The 15,187-nt window shown below is 35.2% G+C and overlaps 1 protein-coding gene across 1 annotated transcript; it reads right to left on the bottom strand.

The window, feature by feature from the left end:
• Positions 1-322: 322 nt before the first annotated feature.
• Positions 323-3,739, bottom strand: LOC114580212. The gene has a single exon (XM_028697025.1). It carries the CDS (start codon positions 3,737-3,739, stop codon positions 323-325), a length of 3,417 nt encoding a protein of 1,138 aa, XP_028552858.1.
• Positions 3,740-15,187: the final 11,448 nt, after the last annotated feature.

The raw sequence follows: 15,187 nt of genomic DNA, 5'->3' as shown, positions 1-15,187 counted from the left end.
TATATTTTTTATGATTTCTATCATAGTATCAGAACCTCCCCTTCCTCCAACTTCTCCTCCTTCATTTGATGATCATTTTGTTGTTGGTTTCATGAAAATTCTTCCTAGTGCTATTGTAGGGTTTCTATTAATGAATATTTTATTGGTTTAATTGCTTGAGATGATGATAACAATAAACTCTTTATCTTGTATCGCATATTATATCAAACCCCTAGCTCTAATATATGCTTTCTATGTACTTCATAATCTCAGCATCTCTTCCAATTATATGATCCTATTTTAGTGCATAAGTAACGTCATAATTACATTTAATTCTAATATCTTATAGCACTCTCTGATCAATGAGGCATCTCATATTGCGAATGCAGAGCACGTTATCCTTGAACAGGAAATTGTGTCTGAGAGAGTAATCTCGGTGCGGCATAGGTGGTTCACTTGTCAACTTGCCCCACGGCTCAGCGAAGTCATCATCCGTGGCATAGAGTTCCTGTATAGAACTTAGATCCGGAGCCTCAAGTTGCAACTTGGTTAACAGCGCGGTGCGGCGACTAAGGGCGTCTGCGACTCGATTTTGCGCACCAGACTTGTGCTTCAAAACGAAGCTGAACCGCTGTAAGAAGGTCAGCCAACGGGCATGCATTTTGTTCATAGTCTTCTGGCTATTGATGAATTGGAGAGCATGGTTGTCGCTGCACAACACGAAGTCCTGATGCAGGAGGTAGTGCTCCCACTGCTTTAATGCTCGAACCACCGCATACAGCTCTTGCTCGTAAGCAGACCAATTTTGACGCGCCAGACTCAGTTTCTCGCTGAAGAATTCGATTGGCCTTTCCTCTTGTGAGAGGACCGCCCCAACTCCGATTGCAGATGCGTCGGTGTCCACATGAAATGGCTTGGAAAAGTCAGGGACAGCGAGCACTGGTGCCGTTGTTAACGCTGACTTCAATGTGTAGAAGCTGCGGTCTTGTTCCGGCGTCCACTGGAAGGACTTCTCTTTGAGACAGTTGGTGATTGGTGCAACAATGATGCTGAATCCCTTGATAAACCGGCGGTAGAAGTTGGCCAGCCCGATGAAACTTCGAACCTCCGTTACTGATCGTGGAATTGGCCAGTCGGTGATAGCCTGGACCTTTTGGGGATCCATGTGCACCCCCTGCCTGGAGATGATAAAACCGAGAAAGTGGACGGTTCCTGTGGCAAACTCACATTTTGGGAAGTTAATATAGAGCTTGTGTTCTTTCAAAATAGCAAGAATGTTAGAGAGATGAATGCAGTGATCTTCGAGTGAATTGCTATAGATGAGAATGTCGTCAAAATAGACGACACAATACTTCCCCAGAACCGATTTAAGAACTTCGTTCATGAGCCGCATGAAGGTCGCCGGATCGTTGCAGAGCCCAAACGGCATTACGCGCCATTCAAAAAGCCCATCCCTCGTCTTGAAGGCTGTTTTCCACTCGTCACCGGGCCGTATGCGTATCTGATGGTACCCACTTCGGAGGTCCATTTTTGAGAAAATATTGGCACCAGCGAGCTTGTCCAGCATGTCTTCAAGGCGGGGCACCGGAAAGCGGTATTTTACGGTTATTTTGTTGATAGCTCTACTATCAACACACATACGCCAACTGCCATCTTTCTTCGGCACGAGTAACGCCGGTACCGCACAAGGGCTAAGGCTGGGTTGTATCAGCTGCTTTCGAAGCAAATCCTCAACAATTTCCTGCAGGGCAGCGTGCTCCCGAGGACTCATTTTGTAATGCGGAAGATTTGGTAAATTGGCTCCCGGTTGGAGATCTATCTGGTGTTGTAAATTCCGCAGAGGTGGTAATTCATTAGGCAGCTCCGCTGGCCAGACTTCTTTGTAGCGATAAAGGATATCGCGGACAGCCACTGGAATGTTAGTTTCCGTTTTGACGGGAGCGTCATTTGAAGCCACAAGTGCTAACATTACAGAGTCTTCTTTCCAGGACGTAACAAGGTTATTACCGGAGACCACAAACATCGTGGATTTTCCGGGTGCCTCCTTCTCTGCCTCGCTAGTAAGCCGTGGGAGCAAGCGGATTTTGCGTTGCTTCCACTCGAAGCTGTATGTGTTGGCGCGTCCGTCGTAGACAACTCCCGTGTCGAATTGCCATGGCCACCCGAGGATCAAATGGCAAATGTCCATATCCAGGACATCACACAGAACTTCGCACATATAGCTTTTGCCAATTGAAAAGGTCACCCTGCACATTTCGGTTACAGCGATCTCTACCCCCTTTTTCACCCAACTAATCTTATAGGGGTGTGGATTGCGCGTTGTCTTGAGGTGGAGCTTGTGCACAACGGATCGGGAAATGATGTTTTCGGTACATCCGCTATCGATTAAGAGATCACAGACGCTGCCATTGATAGTGCAGCGTGTGCGGAATATAGAGTGCCGCTGGGAGTTCCCATCTTGCCGAGGCGCTATGAGAAGTTTCTCTAGAATGCAGGCTAGAGTCTCGCCGTCATCCGCTTGTAGATCTTCAAAGTCCTGTTCGTTCACCAATTCGGCTCCCTGGTATTCATCATCCGGTTCTCCTTCCATCAGCTGGACTTGTTGTCGATTCGGACAATCGTTGGACTTGTGTCCCGGTTGGAAACAACGATAGCATTTGAATGTCGTCGGCTTGGCATATGGGTTGGCGTCTTTAATGGGTGTCTTCATTCGGCCGGTGATTGGATTCTTAGGTTCCGCTCCTAGGATCCCAGCCCCTCCGCTGGGTGGAGGTGGTAGCTTATTTCCGCTAGGAGCATTCGCCTTGCCGGAATCTCCACTTGGTTCTACCACAAAGCGACGAGCAGTGCTACTCCTTGGGTGGCGGTTCAATTGAATTTCAGCTTTGAGGGCATAGTTAACTGCTTGAGAGAGAGTCCACACGGAATTCATCTCAAGTTTGTCTTGAATGGCTTCCTTCAAACCGCCGATGTAGCGCGCCACTAGTTGAGTTTCTGACTCGTTCAAGTTGTTCCGGGCACTCAAGCGGTAGAATTCTTCTGTGTATTCGCTGACGGATCGCGTGCCTTGTGAACAGTGCTGGTATTGCACATAGAGCATTTGTTCGAAGTCCGTCGGCAAGAAATGCCCCCTCAACAGCCGCTTCATCCGGTACCAGCTAGTTACATTTCCTTTCCCTTCTCGTCGCCGGGATTGTAGTAGTTGCATCCACCAAGCTCCCGCCCCGCCCTTAAGACGACAGGCAACGTACTTAACTTGTTTTTCGGGCGCTATCTCCATGTAGTCGAAGAAAGCTTCGACAGCTCGCTCCCAATCCAGGTAATCTTCGATATGAAGGCGACCATCAAAAAATGGGATATCTAACTTGATGCGGAACTCCCCTGTTTCCCGGTGTTGAGCTGGATATCTGCGGACAGGTTCATAATAAGCTGGTCTTTCCTCTTCTGCAGAATCCGACGCCTCAATCGGCTGCTGAACTTCCACCTCATCTTCTGTGTCTGAGATTATCGGAACTGCATTGTGACGCCGCCGACGAGGGTGAGGACGTAGTGCCAGTGTGGTTGCCGGCGCAACTGGTACCCCCGTCGTGAAATGTCGATTCGTCCTCAGGGATCGAATCTCGGTCCTCATTTCTGCCGAGAACCGGAAGAACTCCGTGGTGAGGGCTTCCATCTGCCGAGCCATGCTAACTTGAGCTGTCCACAACGCATCTACGCTTCGGTCTTCCTCCGTCGCAGGGCACTTGCTTCCCTCTGCCATGAAGCCTCGCTCTGATACCAAATGGTGTGGAAACCGATTGAACCTGCAAAACAAGAAAGGAGAAGCAGGGAAAAGAGGAATAGCAGGAGAATAGAAGACACAAGGTTAGCAGGAAGAAGAAGAAGCTGTAATTTCTATTTTCATTCTCTGCCTGTACCGGTTTACTATGCATCCATATAAAAGAAAACAAGTAACTAAATGCTGAGCTGGCCACTACTTGGCCTTTTTAAAAACAGAAAGAGAAATTCTAAAGCTGCAGAAGAAGTGGCTGTCGTAGGTAATAATGGACCGGTGGAGAGTTGGCACATGTCGCATGATCGGCCACATCACCATTTGTATACCTTATATATATTTTCTTAGATAGGAAAGAAAATATAATTAAAACATGATTATTGTTTTCCATGTTACTAAAATCATTCATAACACCAAAAATATTATTTATTTAATTATTGTTTAAAAAATTATGTTAATATCAGTCAAATTGTTATATTTATATATCTATTATCAATTAAAAATAGAATTAGTGTATATAAAAATATTTTGCTAAAATTATTAGAGTTATTGTGCTTAAAGTTATCTTGTGGCTTGATGAGCTTGACTCGTGAGCTCATTAAAGAGTCGAGTTAGAGCAGGCTCACGATCTGACTTGGCTCTCTTGCAGCCCTACTCTAAACATAATGTCCAGAGCCAAGCCAAACAATTTAAATATATTTTAATTGCTCTTTCAATTAACTTCAATTCCTTCATGTACTGTGCCATTTGTATACCTTATATATATTTTCTTAGATAGGAAAGAAAATATCATTAAAACATGATTATTGTTTTCCATGTTACTAAAATCATTCATAACACCAAAAATATTATTTATTTAATTATTGTTTAAAAAATTATGTTAATATCAGTCAAATTGTTATATTTATATATCTATTATCAATTAAAAATAGAATTAGTGTATATAAAAATATTTTGCTAAAATTATTAGAGTTATTGTGCTTAAAGTTATTACCTTATCAATATTATCACATTTGGTTAATAATTATGGTAGAAATTTATGATATTTATTATTTTAATGTTCCTTCATTTTAAGGATATTCTCTTTTATTGAATTTCTCTTATTGCTCTCTTTTTTTGCCTTTATATATGTATATTTTTTATGATTTCTATCATAGTATGAGAACCTCCCCTTCCTCCAACTTCTCCTCCTTCATCTGATGATCATTTTGTTGTTGGTTTCATGAAAATTCTTTCTAATTCTATTGTAGGGTTTCTATTAATGAATATTTTATTGGTTTAATTGCTTGAGATGATGATAACAATAAACTCTTTATCCTGTATCGCATATTATATCAAACCCCTAGCTCTAATATATGCTTTCTATGTACTTCATAATCTCAGCATCTCTTCCAATTATATGATCCTATTTTAGTGCATAAGTAACGCCATAATTACATTTAATTCTGATATCTTATAGCACTCTCTGATCAATGAGGCATCTCATATTGCATCCCTCATTTTTCTATATAGTTATCCTGAAAATAGGATATTTAACTAAAGTAATTTTTCTCTTAGTACATCTAATGCAGTTGGAACACAATGCTCTATGAAAAAAATCTATATATTTAAATTTCGGATGTATATTTGCATGTTCGCATATTACTTTTTGCAATACAAAAAATTTAATTGTTCCAATTGCATTAGTAGAAGTAGAGAAAAAGTATTGTAAACAAAGATCCTATCTTTCAGAATAAGTATGTAGAAGAAAAAGGAAGAGAAGAAGCTTCAATGATCATAAAGAGCTACAAAATCTTACACTTAAACATACAATGTAATGTTACTTATGCCACAAAAGAAAAGTATGACATGTGATTGGAAGAGGTGGTTCACTTTGGTATTTTGCAAGAGGTTTTTGTGAGAAAAAAAATTTGTTTTGGGAATATAATTATGTTTCAAGACAAATAAAAGTTATTTATGAATGTTCATAAGCATTTTCTTCCAATTATTTTTTTTTTTTGGATTACTTTATTTTGATGGTTCTCATAGTAATTTTGTTCACTTCTTTTTTATGTTAATCCTATTCTCACTCCTTTTCTTTTTTATGTGGGTAAAAAATTGTGTTGGGCATATAAATATGTTTCAAGACAAATAAAAGTTATTTATGAATGTTCATAAGCATTTTCTTCCAATTATTATTTTTTATTTGGTTTACTTTATTTTGATGGTTCTCATAGTAATTTTGTTCACTTCTTTTTTATGTTAATCCTATTCTCACTCCTTTTCTTTTTTATGTGGGTAAAACATTTAAATTTCTTTTACTCTTTAGACCACAATCTTCCTCCATTGTGCCATTTGTGTATCTTATAAATTCTTAAATTACAAGAAAAAATAATCATCAAAACAATATTATAAACTTTGATCAAGCTTAATTTCTTTCTATGTGAGACAACTCATTATGACACAAAAATATTATTTATCTATTTATTATTTTAAAAAGTTATGTATATATCACTTAATTTTTTTATATACATACATACTTACACACACATATATTATAAATGAAAAAATAAATTAGAAAATTCATGTATATGAAAATGTTTTGTTAAAATCATTAGAGTTATTATGCTTAAACTTTTTATTATCAATAATATCTCATTTGGTTAATAATGTGGTAGAAATTTACAATATTTATTATTGTCCTTATTATTGAATATATTATCTTTTATTGAATTTCCCTAGCCTTGTTACTCTCTTTTTTGGCCTTTATATTGGTAGTTTGCACTCATAATAAATTTAATCAAACAAAGATAAAGCTTTTTATGAATTCTACTATGGTATTAGACCTTCCATTCCTCCAACTTCTTCTCCTAGGTCTAATTATCGATCATGCTGTTGTTGGTCACACAGAAATTTTTTCTAGTACTTTTATTATTCCGTTTTTATTTATGAATATTCTGATAGGTCTTATTGCACGAGAGATGATAATAATATACTTTTCATAATCTTGCATAGCACCTTCAATCAAGCCCCTAGCTCCAATATATACTTGTTATATGCTTGATAATATCATCATCTTTTCCAATTATATGTCATATTTTTCTAGAGCATGCATAATGGTGTATTTATGTTTAACTATAATATCTTATAGCTCTCTCTGACCAATGAGGCATCTCATAAATGAAAAATATGAGGCTTCTTCAATGGTTAGAAAGAGCTGCAAGATCTTATGTCATAAATGAAAAATATGATAGATAATTGGTAGAGGTGGTGATACTATAAAGTATATAAGAGAATATATTTGAAATAAGGTCTTGATTGAAGTGCTATGCAGTATTGTGAAAAGGGTATTTTAGCCATCTAGATTTTGCTACTTAGTTCAATATTTGGCTTCGTTTCTCATCACCGTCTTTTGCTACGGGAGTACTTACTGTCCGGATATCGAATGCATCCAGAGACCAATAACAAAACGCCACGTCACTAAAGCGTTCGGTACCGTGCTCGGTACAGCACTCGGTACCGCGCTCGGTACACTCGGTATGCTCGGTATGCTCACCGGATGTAATAATTTTTCTTGCTACGGAGGGATTTACCCTCGATTTTTCTTATTTTGAGAATATTATGTTTCGTTATATTTACTTTATTGCACTATTCCCTTGCTTTTATATGAGCTTATTTATTATAACACCAAATTGAATAAGCAAGCATGTAATATTTTATGATTTCTATCATATTTCGGAAGTAAACTAGGCGCAAGTTAATCCATTGAAGAATTTAAAATTCATCACCTAGTTCATTTTAAATGCATATAGAATTTATCTAGTTTGACTAAATTATAAATATATTAAAAAAATTAAAGTTTCATTCGACCCCTATCGTCCCCTCCACCTTCTGGCTAGGGGTGTCAATTTTGGGTCACGGGTCGGGTTCAGGTCGAACCCGGAACTAACCCGACATTATTCGGGTTCAGGTCAATCCGACCTGTTTTGCAATTTTCCAGAGTTGAACCCGACCCGCTTCGAGTTCGGTTATCCCGATTTCTCACATGCGACACGATAGAAAGCGAAAGCGCGACAACGCTAGCAGGCCAGGCAGAGACATGACAGCAACCGACGTGCGGACGCGACTCAATGCGACATGACACGACGCAGGATGGCGATACAGGTGGACTAGCGGACCGCGGGGCAGACCGGGCAAGCGTGGCAAGCGAGGCAGCTGGGGCAGGCAAGGCTATGGAAGCAAGTTGACAAACTCAGGCAGGGCCGGTCAAAGCTGGCAGACGAGTTTCTGGTTCATTCCCGGGTCAACTTGAACCCAACTCGGTTTTGCAAACGGGTCGGTTTTCCGGACCCGAACCTGACCGGCTTCAAATTCGTGTCAGCCCAAACCCAAAATTTTTAGATCGGTTTCGAATCGGATTTTAAGGTAGGGCCCAATATTGACACCCCTACTTTTGGGAATCACCCAAATCTCTCATCTCTTTGGCCTTTGAGAGTTGTAGAGTTTATGCATTACAATCTAGAATCCACTGCCCATTGTTCTTGTCACTGTTCAAGAATGTTGCACGTCCTCTCTTGCTTCTCTTGAGGTGATTTGTTTATATATATATATTAAATTTGTCTATATAGAAATATTTTGTTAAAATTATTAGAGTTATTATACTTAAAAGTTATTAGCTTATCGATATTATCATATCTGGTTGATAATTACATTATAAATTTATATTATTTATTATTATAATATATCATTAGTATTGAATTTATTCTCTTTTGTTGAACATACCTTATGGCTCTCTTTTTTGCCCTTTATATATATTGGTAGGTTTGTACTTATAATAAATCTAATCAAATAAAAATATAACTTTTGTGATTTCTATTATGTTATCAGAACTCCCATTCCACCAACTTCTTTTCCTAGATCTGATTATCATTTAGTTGTTGATTGCACAAAAATTCTTTCTAATGTCATTTTTAGACATTTATTTATGAATATTCTGCTAGGCCTTATTGCTTGAGAGATGGTAATAACACACTCTTCATAATCCTCTATAGCATCTTCAATCAAGCCCTTTAATTTCAATATATGCTTTTATATGCTTCATAATCTCACCATCTTTTTCTATTACATGTCCTATTTTCTTAGGCATATGTAATGACACATTAATGTTTACTCGTGATATCTTATAGCTCTTTCTGACCAACGTAAAATCTCATATTGCTTCTCTCATTTTCTATATCGTTATCCTGAAAATAGGATCTTTTTCTACATTAAGTTTTCTCGTCGTACATTTAATGCAATTGGAAAAAAGAATTATCTTTGAAAAAAAAAACTATATATTTAATCTTCGGATGTATATTTGTACTTTCAAATAAGTTTGTTCCAATTGCATTAATGGACGTAGAGATAAATATTTAGAAAATAATGGAAGAGAAGAAGCTTTAATGGCCAGAAAGAGTTGAAAGATCTCATCTCTAAACATAATCTATAACTTTCTTATGCCATAAAAGAAAAGCAAGACATGTGATTGGAAGAGGCGGTGCGATTATGAAGCATATAAGAGCATATATTAGAAATAGGGTCTTGATTTTGAAGTGCTATATAGCATTGTGAAGAGTGTATTTTTACAATATTTGTATTTCAAATCCCTCTATTTGACCAAATCTCAAATATATATGAGTTTATTTATACTAATGTCAAATTTAATAAGTAAAGATGTAATATTTTATGATTTATATCAGATTTCAGAAGTAAACTAAATGCAAGCAATTAATCCATCGAAAGGTTTTTTTTTTTCACAACAATTTCACAACTAACTTTATAAAACGTTGTTGTCATCCCAAATAAACCCTAAATTACTTCGGTGTTGATGGATTCACTTTAATAGCTTTGCAAGAAATTTCTATAAGAAAAAAATATTTTTGTTGGGCTTATAAATATATTTCAAGACAAAAAAAAGTTGTTGATTGCCTTGTTTAGCATTTTCAATCAAGCCCCTAATTACAATATATGCTCTTATATGCTTCATAATCTCACCATCCTTTTCAATTATATGTCATATTTTTTTAGGCATAGATAATGACACATTTTATGTTTAATTTCGATATTATATAGCTCTTTCTGAACAGTGAAACATCTCATATTGCTTCTCTCATTTTCTATATAGTTATCTTGAAAATATTAAAAAGAAAAAAAATGAAAAAATATGTTCTTTTCATGCATTAATTTTCCTCATACATCTAATGCAATTGGAAAAAAATAATATTTGGAAAATACACAATATATTTAAATTTCGGATGTATATTTACACGTTTGCATAAGTTTGCTCCAATTGTATTAATGGATGTAAAGAAAACTTATTACGCTAAAAGATCCTATTTTTTAGGATAACTATTTAGAAAATAAGGGAAGAGAAGAAACCTCAATGACCAGAAAGAGCTACAATACCTTATCTCTAAATATGTCATGTAACTTTACTTATGCCATAAAAGAAAAGCAAGACATATGATTGGAAGAGATGGTGACATTATGAAGCATATAAGAGCATATATTGAAAATAAGGTCTTGATTTTGAAGTGCTATATAGCATTGTAAAGAGCATTTTCTTTAAATATTTGTATTTCAAATTCCTTTATTTGACCAAATTTAAAATATATTTAAATGTAAATATTCGCACTACAGCCTCTGTTTCCTTCTACCATCGCTTGACATCACCCAAATCATGCATCTCTTTGGCTTTGGTGATTGATGGTGTCGATACCTTACAATCTAGATCCCATAAGCCATTAATCTTGCCAATAAGTGTTGTCCTCATTTTTATTGTGTTTTTCTCTTGAGTATGTCCAATCAGCTTAATTGAATCTCATCGGGCCCAATTTGAGTTCGAGTCGACTTGAATCGAGCCAAATCGGACCTGGTCATGTTCGACTAAGTTTCATCGAGGTGTGTAGGACAAAATGGTCTTAAGCCTAAACACTATACGCAAGCAGGTTAATGGAAGAGCAAATGAGATCATATATATGATTAACCATGGATGATAACGACTTTCACCTACATATCTCGATGGATAATAATATATAAGACCTCATCAAAGTCACAAGATTTCTCTCATTCGATACATCAGATTTAATGGGGTTTATTTAATGGGGGATCGGTTTTCCACGGGCACAAGCCCCCGTGGTTCATTACATTTTAAGCATCGATCTAAAAAAACTCTCAATTAAAGATGATATATTATTCTTTCAAAAGGGTTTGAAACATAGGACAATTTCTATGCTCTCCTAATCCATAGAAAAAGATTGGCTCAATTTAGTTTAATCAGAATACACTGATCACATCATCACTCGGTCGGTCTGAAGAATAGAAAATTGAAGAAAAAGACATTACACTTCAAGCATGCACGAGAGAAAGATGTAAGTAACGTCAGCCATATGACGCAGATAAGTGAGGTTTATAACCTCTAAAGGGTAGAGAGCTTACCCACTGCTAAGGCATGCAGCAGTATACCAATACTACCAGCCTTGGATCATAAATCTGTAAGGGGCATGTACTATACACCCGGTGCTAGCGCTCAGGACATAGCTAATGCAATCTGGACTTATATCTTGCCTAAAAAAGAAAGTCAAGCCTCTTAAATTAAATTTTTGGAATTTAAGACTGATGTCTAAAGAAGTTCTTAAATAGTCTCGTACTTATGAAGGGTGTTATATATCTAATGTTAATGCAATTAAATTTTAATTTTTATTAATTTCTAATACAATGCATGCTAATCAAAGCAACCAAATCATAAAATGCATGCAATTTTAGAAAAAAAACTTATAAAAATAATTTTTTAGAAGATTAGACTTCTCCGGGTTCAACATCTCATCCTTATAGGTCGAATTATCTAAACTCTACCCGCAGACGGAGAAGTGTCTAAATAAGAAAAAAAAGATGCAATAATATGCATGTGACCCTGGATGACCTCCGGCTTATTCCCTAGGTTGTTATCTTTCTATGTTATTTAGTTTTAAAATTTTAATTACGATTAGAAAAATTTTTATTCCAAAAGAGCCAAAGAAAGTTCTAGCACAACACATGCAAGAAAAAAACCTATGAAAAGAATATAATTTCTACTGCAGAAATAAAATAAATAATAAATCAAAATAAAACATCAACCAGAGTAAAAGTGTCCAAATAATATGGCATGTGCTATATAATATACAACCTAGGGTCTACATAAAAGTAATAGTAGTTAGGCTCCACTGACAATAACCTTGATTATAATCCTATAGAACGATGAAAATCTTAAAAAATAAGACATTTTTATTTTGATCTTCGTCTTTTGATTCCTCGAATTGTCTCCTTTTTTCAACTTCCTCATAGTACGTCCTTCAAAAGGATATTCAAATGAAAAGAAATTTATTGTAAGGGACTTTCTTTTCTATTTGGATCCCTTATATTTAAAACATACATTATTTTTTAAATTTTCATAATTCTATACTTTGAACAAAATTACGTCAAAAATATTAAAAAAAATCTAGACTCTCATGTAAGATTATCCTGAGCAATTATAATCAAATATCCCAAGCAGTTATATATGAAAATAAAAATGCTCAAATCATCCACACTTGATCTGCTCTTATTTATTTGGGGGCTAAATAATTGAAGCACTTGTAGCAATTATATTATCATTTATTTATTTTTAGCCCATTTTATAGCCCTACATGAGCATGACCACATGCAAAAAATATCATGAGTATCAAGATCGTTCTGAACCTATGGGTAATCTATTGCTCATCACATCACAAAAATCATCACAGAAAGCTAACACAAATAATAGAGTAACCAGCACACTTTTCACATTCAAATTGCCACATCATAAAAATAGAAAAAAAGAAATAAAATATCATTATAACTTAAAGCTAGAAGTCGTGTCTTAACAAATAGATCTAGGTGTGTATAATAGGCTGCGTGATTTCAGGTATGTCCTATGTTGGATAATTTTGTTCAAGTTATTTATGATTTGATTTGTTAAAAGTCAAATGGAGATTTTAGTTCAAATTTAAGTATTAATATTTTAAAATTGATTTTAAGAGTATATTTTAGTATTTAGTTGATTACTATCTTTTTTGCTCACTAAGACCGTGAGGTTAATTTATTTCACGCTCATTATGGTTAACTTAATAACCTCGTAGGTTTAGGTTACCCAATAATAATCAATTTTATTAAATTAATTTAATTAGTTAGAAATCAAAAGAAATGTAGATTGAATAATTTATTATCAATTTAAGAGGTTTAATTAATTAAATATGCTGTCAACTGGTTTGTAGCGTTGTGCCATCAGACTGAGGTCCAAGCCTCCTTAGAACACTTAACCCCGTAGTCTAAAGTAGTTCATCCTAAAAACCAAGTTGATATAGTTATATTAAGGGTTTTATTTGGTTAAATAATTAACAATTGATTGATTTTAAAATTTTGACACTCCATTGAATACATTCGTGGCGTTATACCGTTAGGCTCGAGAACCAAGTCTCTTTAGGACACTTAGCCCCGCAGTCCGAGTTACTCTATCCTAAAAATTTCATCTTTGGAATGCTTGATGTGTATTAAAGGGTTGATTGATTGATTTATGATTTGATTAAGCTTTAGGTGAGTTATTAGGTTTTGAAATTTTAGGTTATGATTGAATTTTTTAACGAGTTTCTTATGTTGTTCACTTAGTTAATTAGGTTATAATTTATTTTTTTAACGAGTTTCTTATGGTGTTTTAAATTTGGTGTGTAATTTATTATGAGAGGGTTTAATGAATTAAAGTTTGGATTTTATTAGTCTTTTATTTAATAAGTTTTAATTTAGGTTTGTTATCTTGATTTAATCCATATCTTTCAAGTTTAGGTGTGTTAGAGGATGATTAATTGATTAATTAGATTTAGTTCAAGTGTATGTTCAAGCTTTCCTTTTAATGATTACCTATATTAATTATGATTTGATTAAAAGTTAGGTGTTTTCTATGCACTTGACTTGGATTATTATTAATTTTATTAATTAATTATTAATAAATTATGACACACTAATTTTAAAAAATATATCACTAAGTTTTCTATATTTAATGTCTCTATCCTAAATGGAGCATGCATCATAAGTCTAAGTTATCTAATATTTAGTCCTTAGGTGTCACTAGTGTTGTATAGGATTAAAATGTGTTTATTTCAAACCATTTGAACATACGCATGTGAAAATAGATTTAGGGATCTAAAATAAATAAAATGATCCTAATGAAATTGAAGTTACTATAAGGTCCTAAGGGGGGGGGGGGGGGAGGGGGGGCGCACAACAAAAGGCTCCCTAAAGGCTTTCTAAGTATCGAGGAAACTCACTACACCAGAAGTTATGACTCGGTGGTTTCGCCCGTAGCACCCCCACCGAAATGAATGGGGGCGACTAATTCATATATTTAGGCTCCTTCATCACAGTAGCTCCAACGTTTCCTTCTCTTTGCTTTCCAAAAGCACCTCACAAAAATCACAGAAAAGAAAACTAATGTTATGTTAGAGCAAGTAATATTAATTATGCAAAAAATTTAAATAAACATGTAATTAAAATAATAATGTACCTTTTTTTCGAGCTTGTATACTGATTGAGTCATTTGCCTTTTTAAACTCTCAATTTTGTAAGAACTTAACCATATTTCCTCTTAAAGCACAAGTAGGAAAGATATAATGGAAGAAGAGAGAAACAGTAGAAGAAGAAGAGAGAGTGGTAGGGAGAAAAAGAGAGTCAATGTTTACTTGCCAAATTTTCACTTCCCAACAATCACCTAACAAATTCTACTTTCCAAAATATTTTATATCCCAACACACATACATGCATTTCTCTTATTCTTACATTCACAAAATGTCTCAAGCAGCTACTAACTCTTTTATGCAAATACAAAAGAACCACTCCAACATCTTTTTCAAACATAACATGAAAAACATTCCAAATCACCTTACACTCACTTTCATCATAATGAGTTATAGATGCACATTATAAATCTTGCAAGAGTTCTCAAATTTCTTCATAAGCAACTCATAGTTAACGAAATACATAAAAGATGCATTTGGAACTTACAATTACTACCATTAAGCATATGCCAAATCACCTTATATTTTGCAACTAAAGCCATCACAATTAAGCCACACACATTTAGAGAAATATAATTATATTTTTCATACCAAGCAACAAACAACAAATCCCATCTAATAAAAGTTTGGAACTCAACATTCCCAATAAAAATAAAGCCACCATAAGAGAGAAAGTTTATTCTCCAAAATTCGAGAAATATTCCAATGTAATTACCAACATGTTTTTCATATAAAACCCAAACAAACCCAAGAATGCATAAACAAATTTCATAATCTCATTTTAATCCAATTCGAACTAAATGCAAATAAGAAGAGAAGGGTTTTGAGGCCATTTCACCTTGCCCAACCATTAGAA

This window comes from Dendrobium catenatum, unplaced genomic scaffold (genome assembly GCF_001605985.2).
Source record: "Dendrobium catenatum unplaced genomic scaffold, ASM160598v2 fragScaff_scaffold_853, whole genome shotgun sequence".
NCBI lineage: Eukaryota > Viridiplantae > Streptophyta > Magnoliopsida > Asparagales > Orchidaceae > Dendrobium > Dendrobium catenatum.
The sequence above is the reverse complement of the archived record's forward strand: the minus strand, read 5'-3'. Positions and strand labels throughout refer to the sequence as shown.

Coding starts and splice junctions, on each gene's coding strand:
- LOC114580212 (XM_028697025.1), bottom strand. CDS start 3,739: ATGGCAGAGGGAAGCAAGTGCCCTGCGACGGAGGAAGACCGAAGCGTA.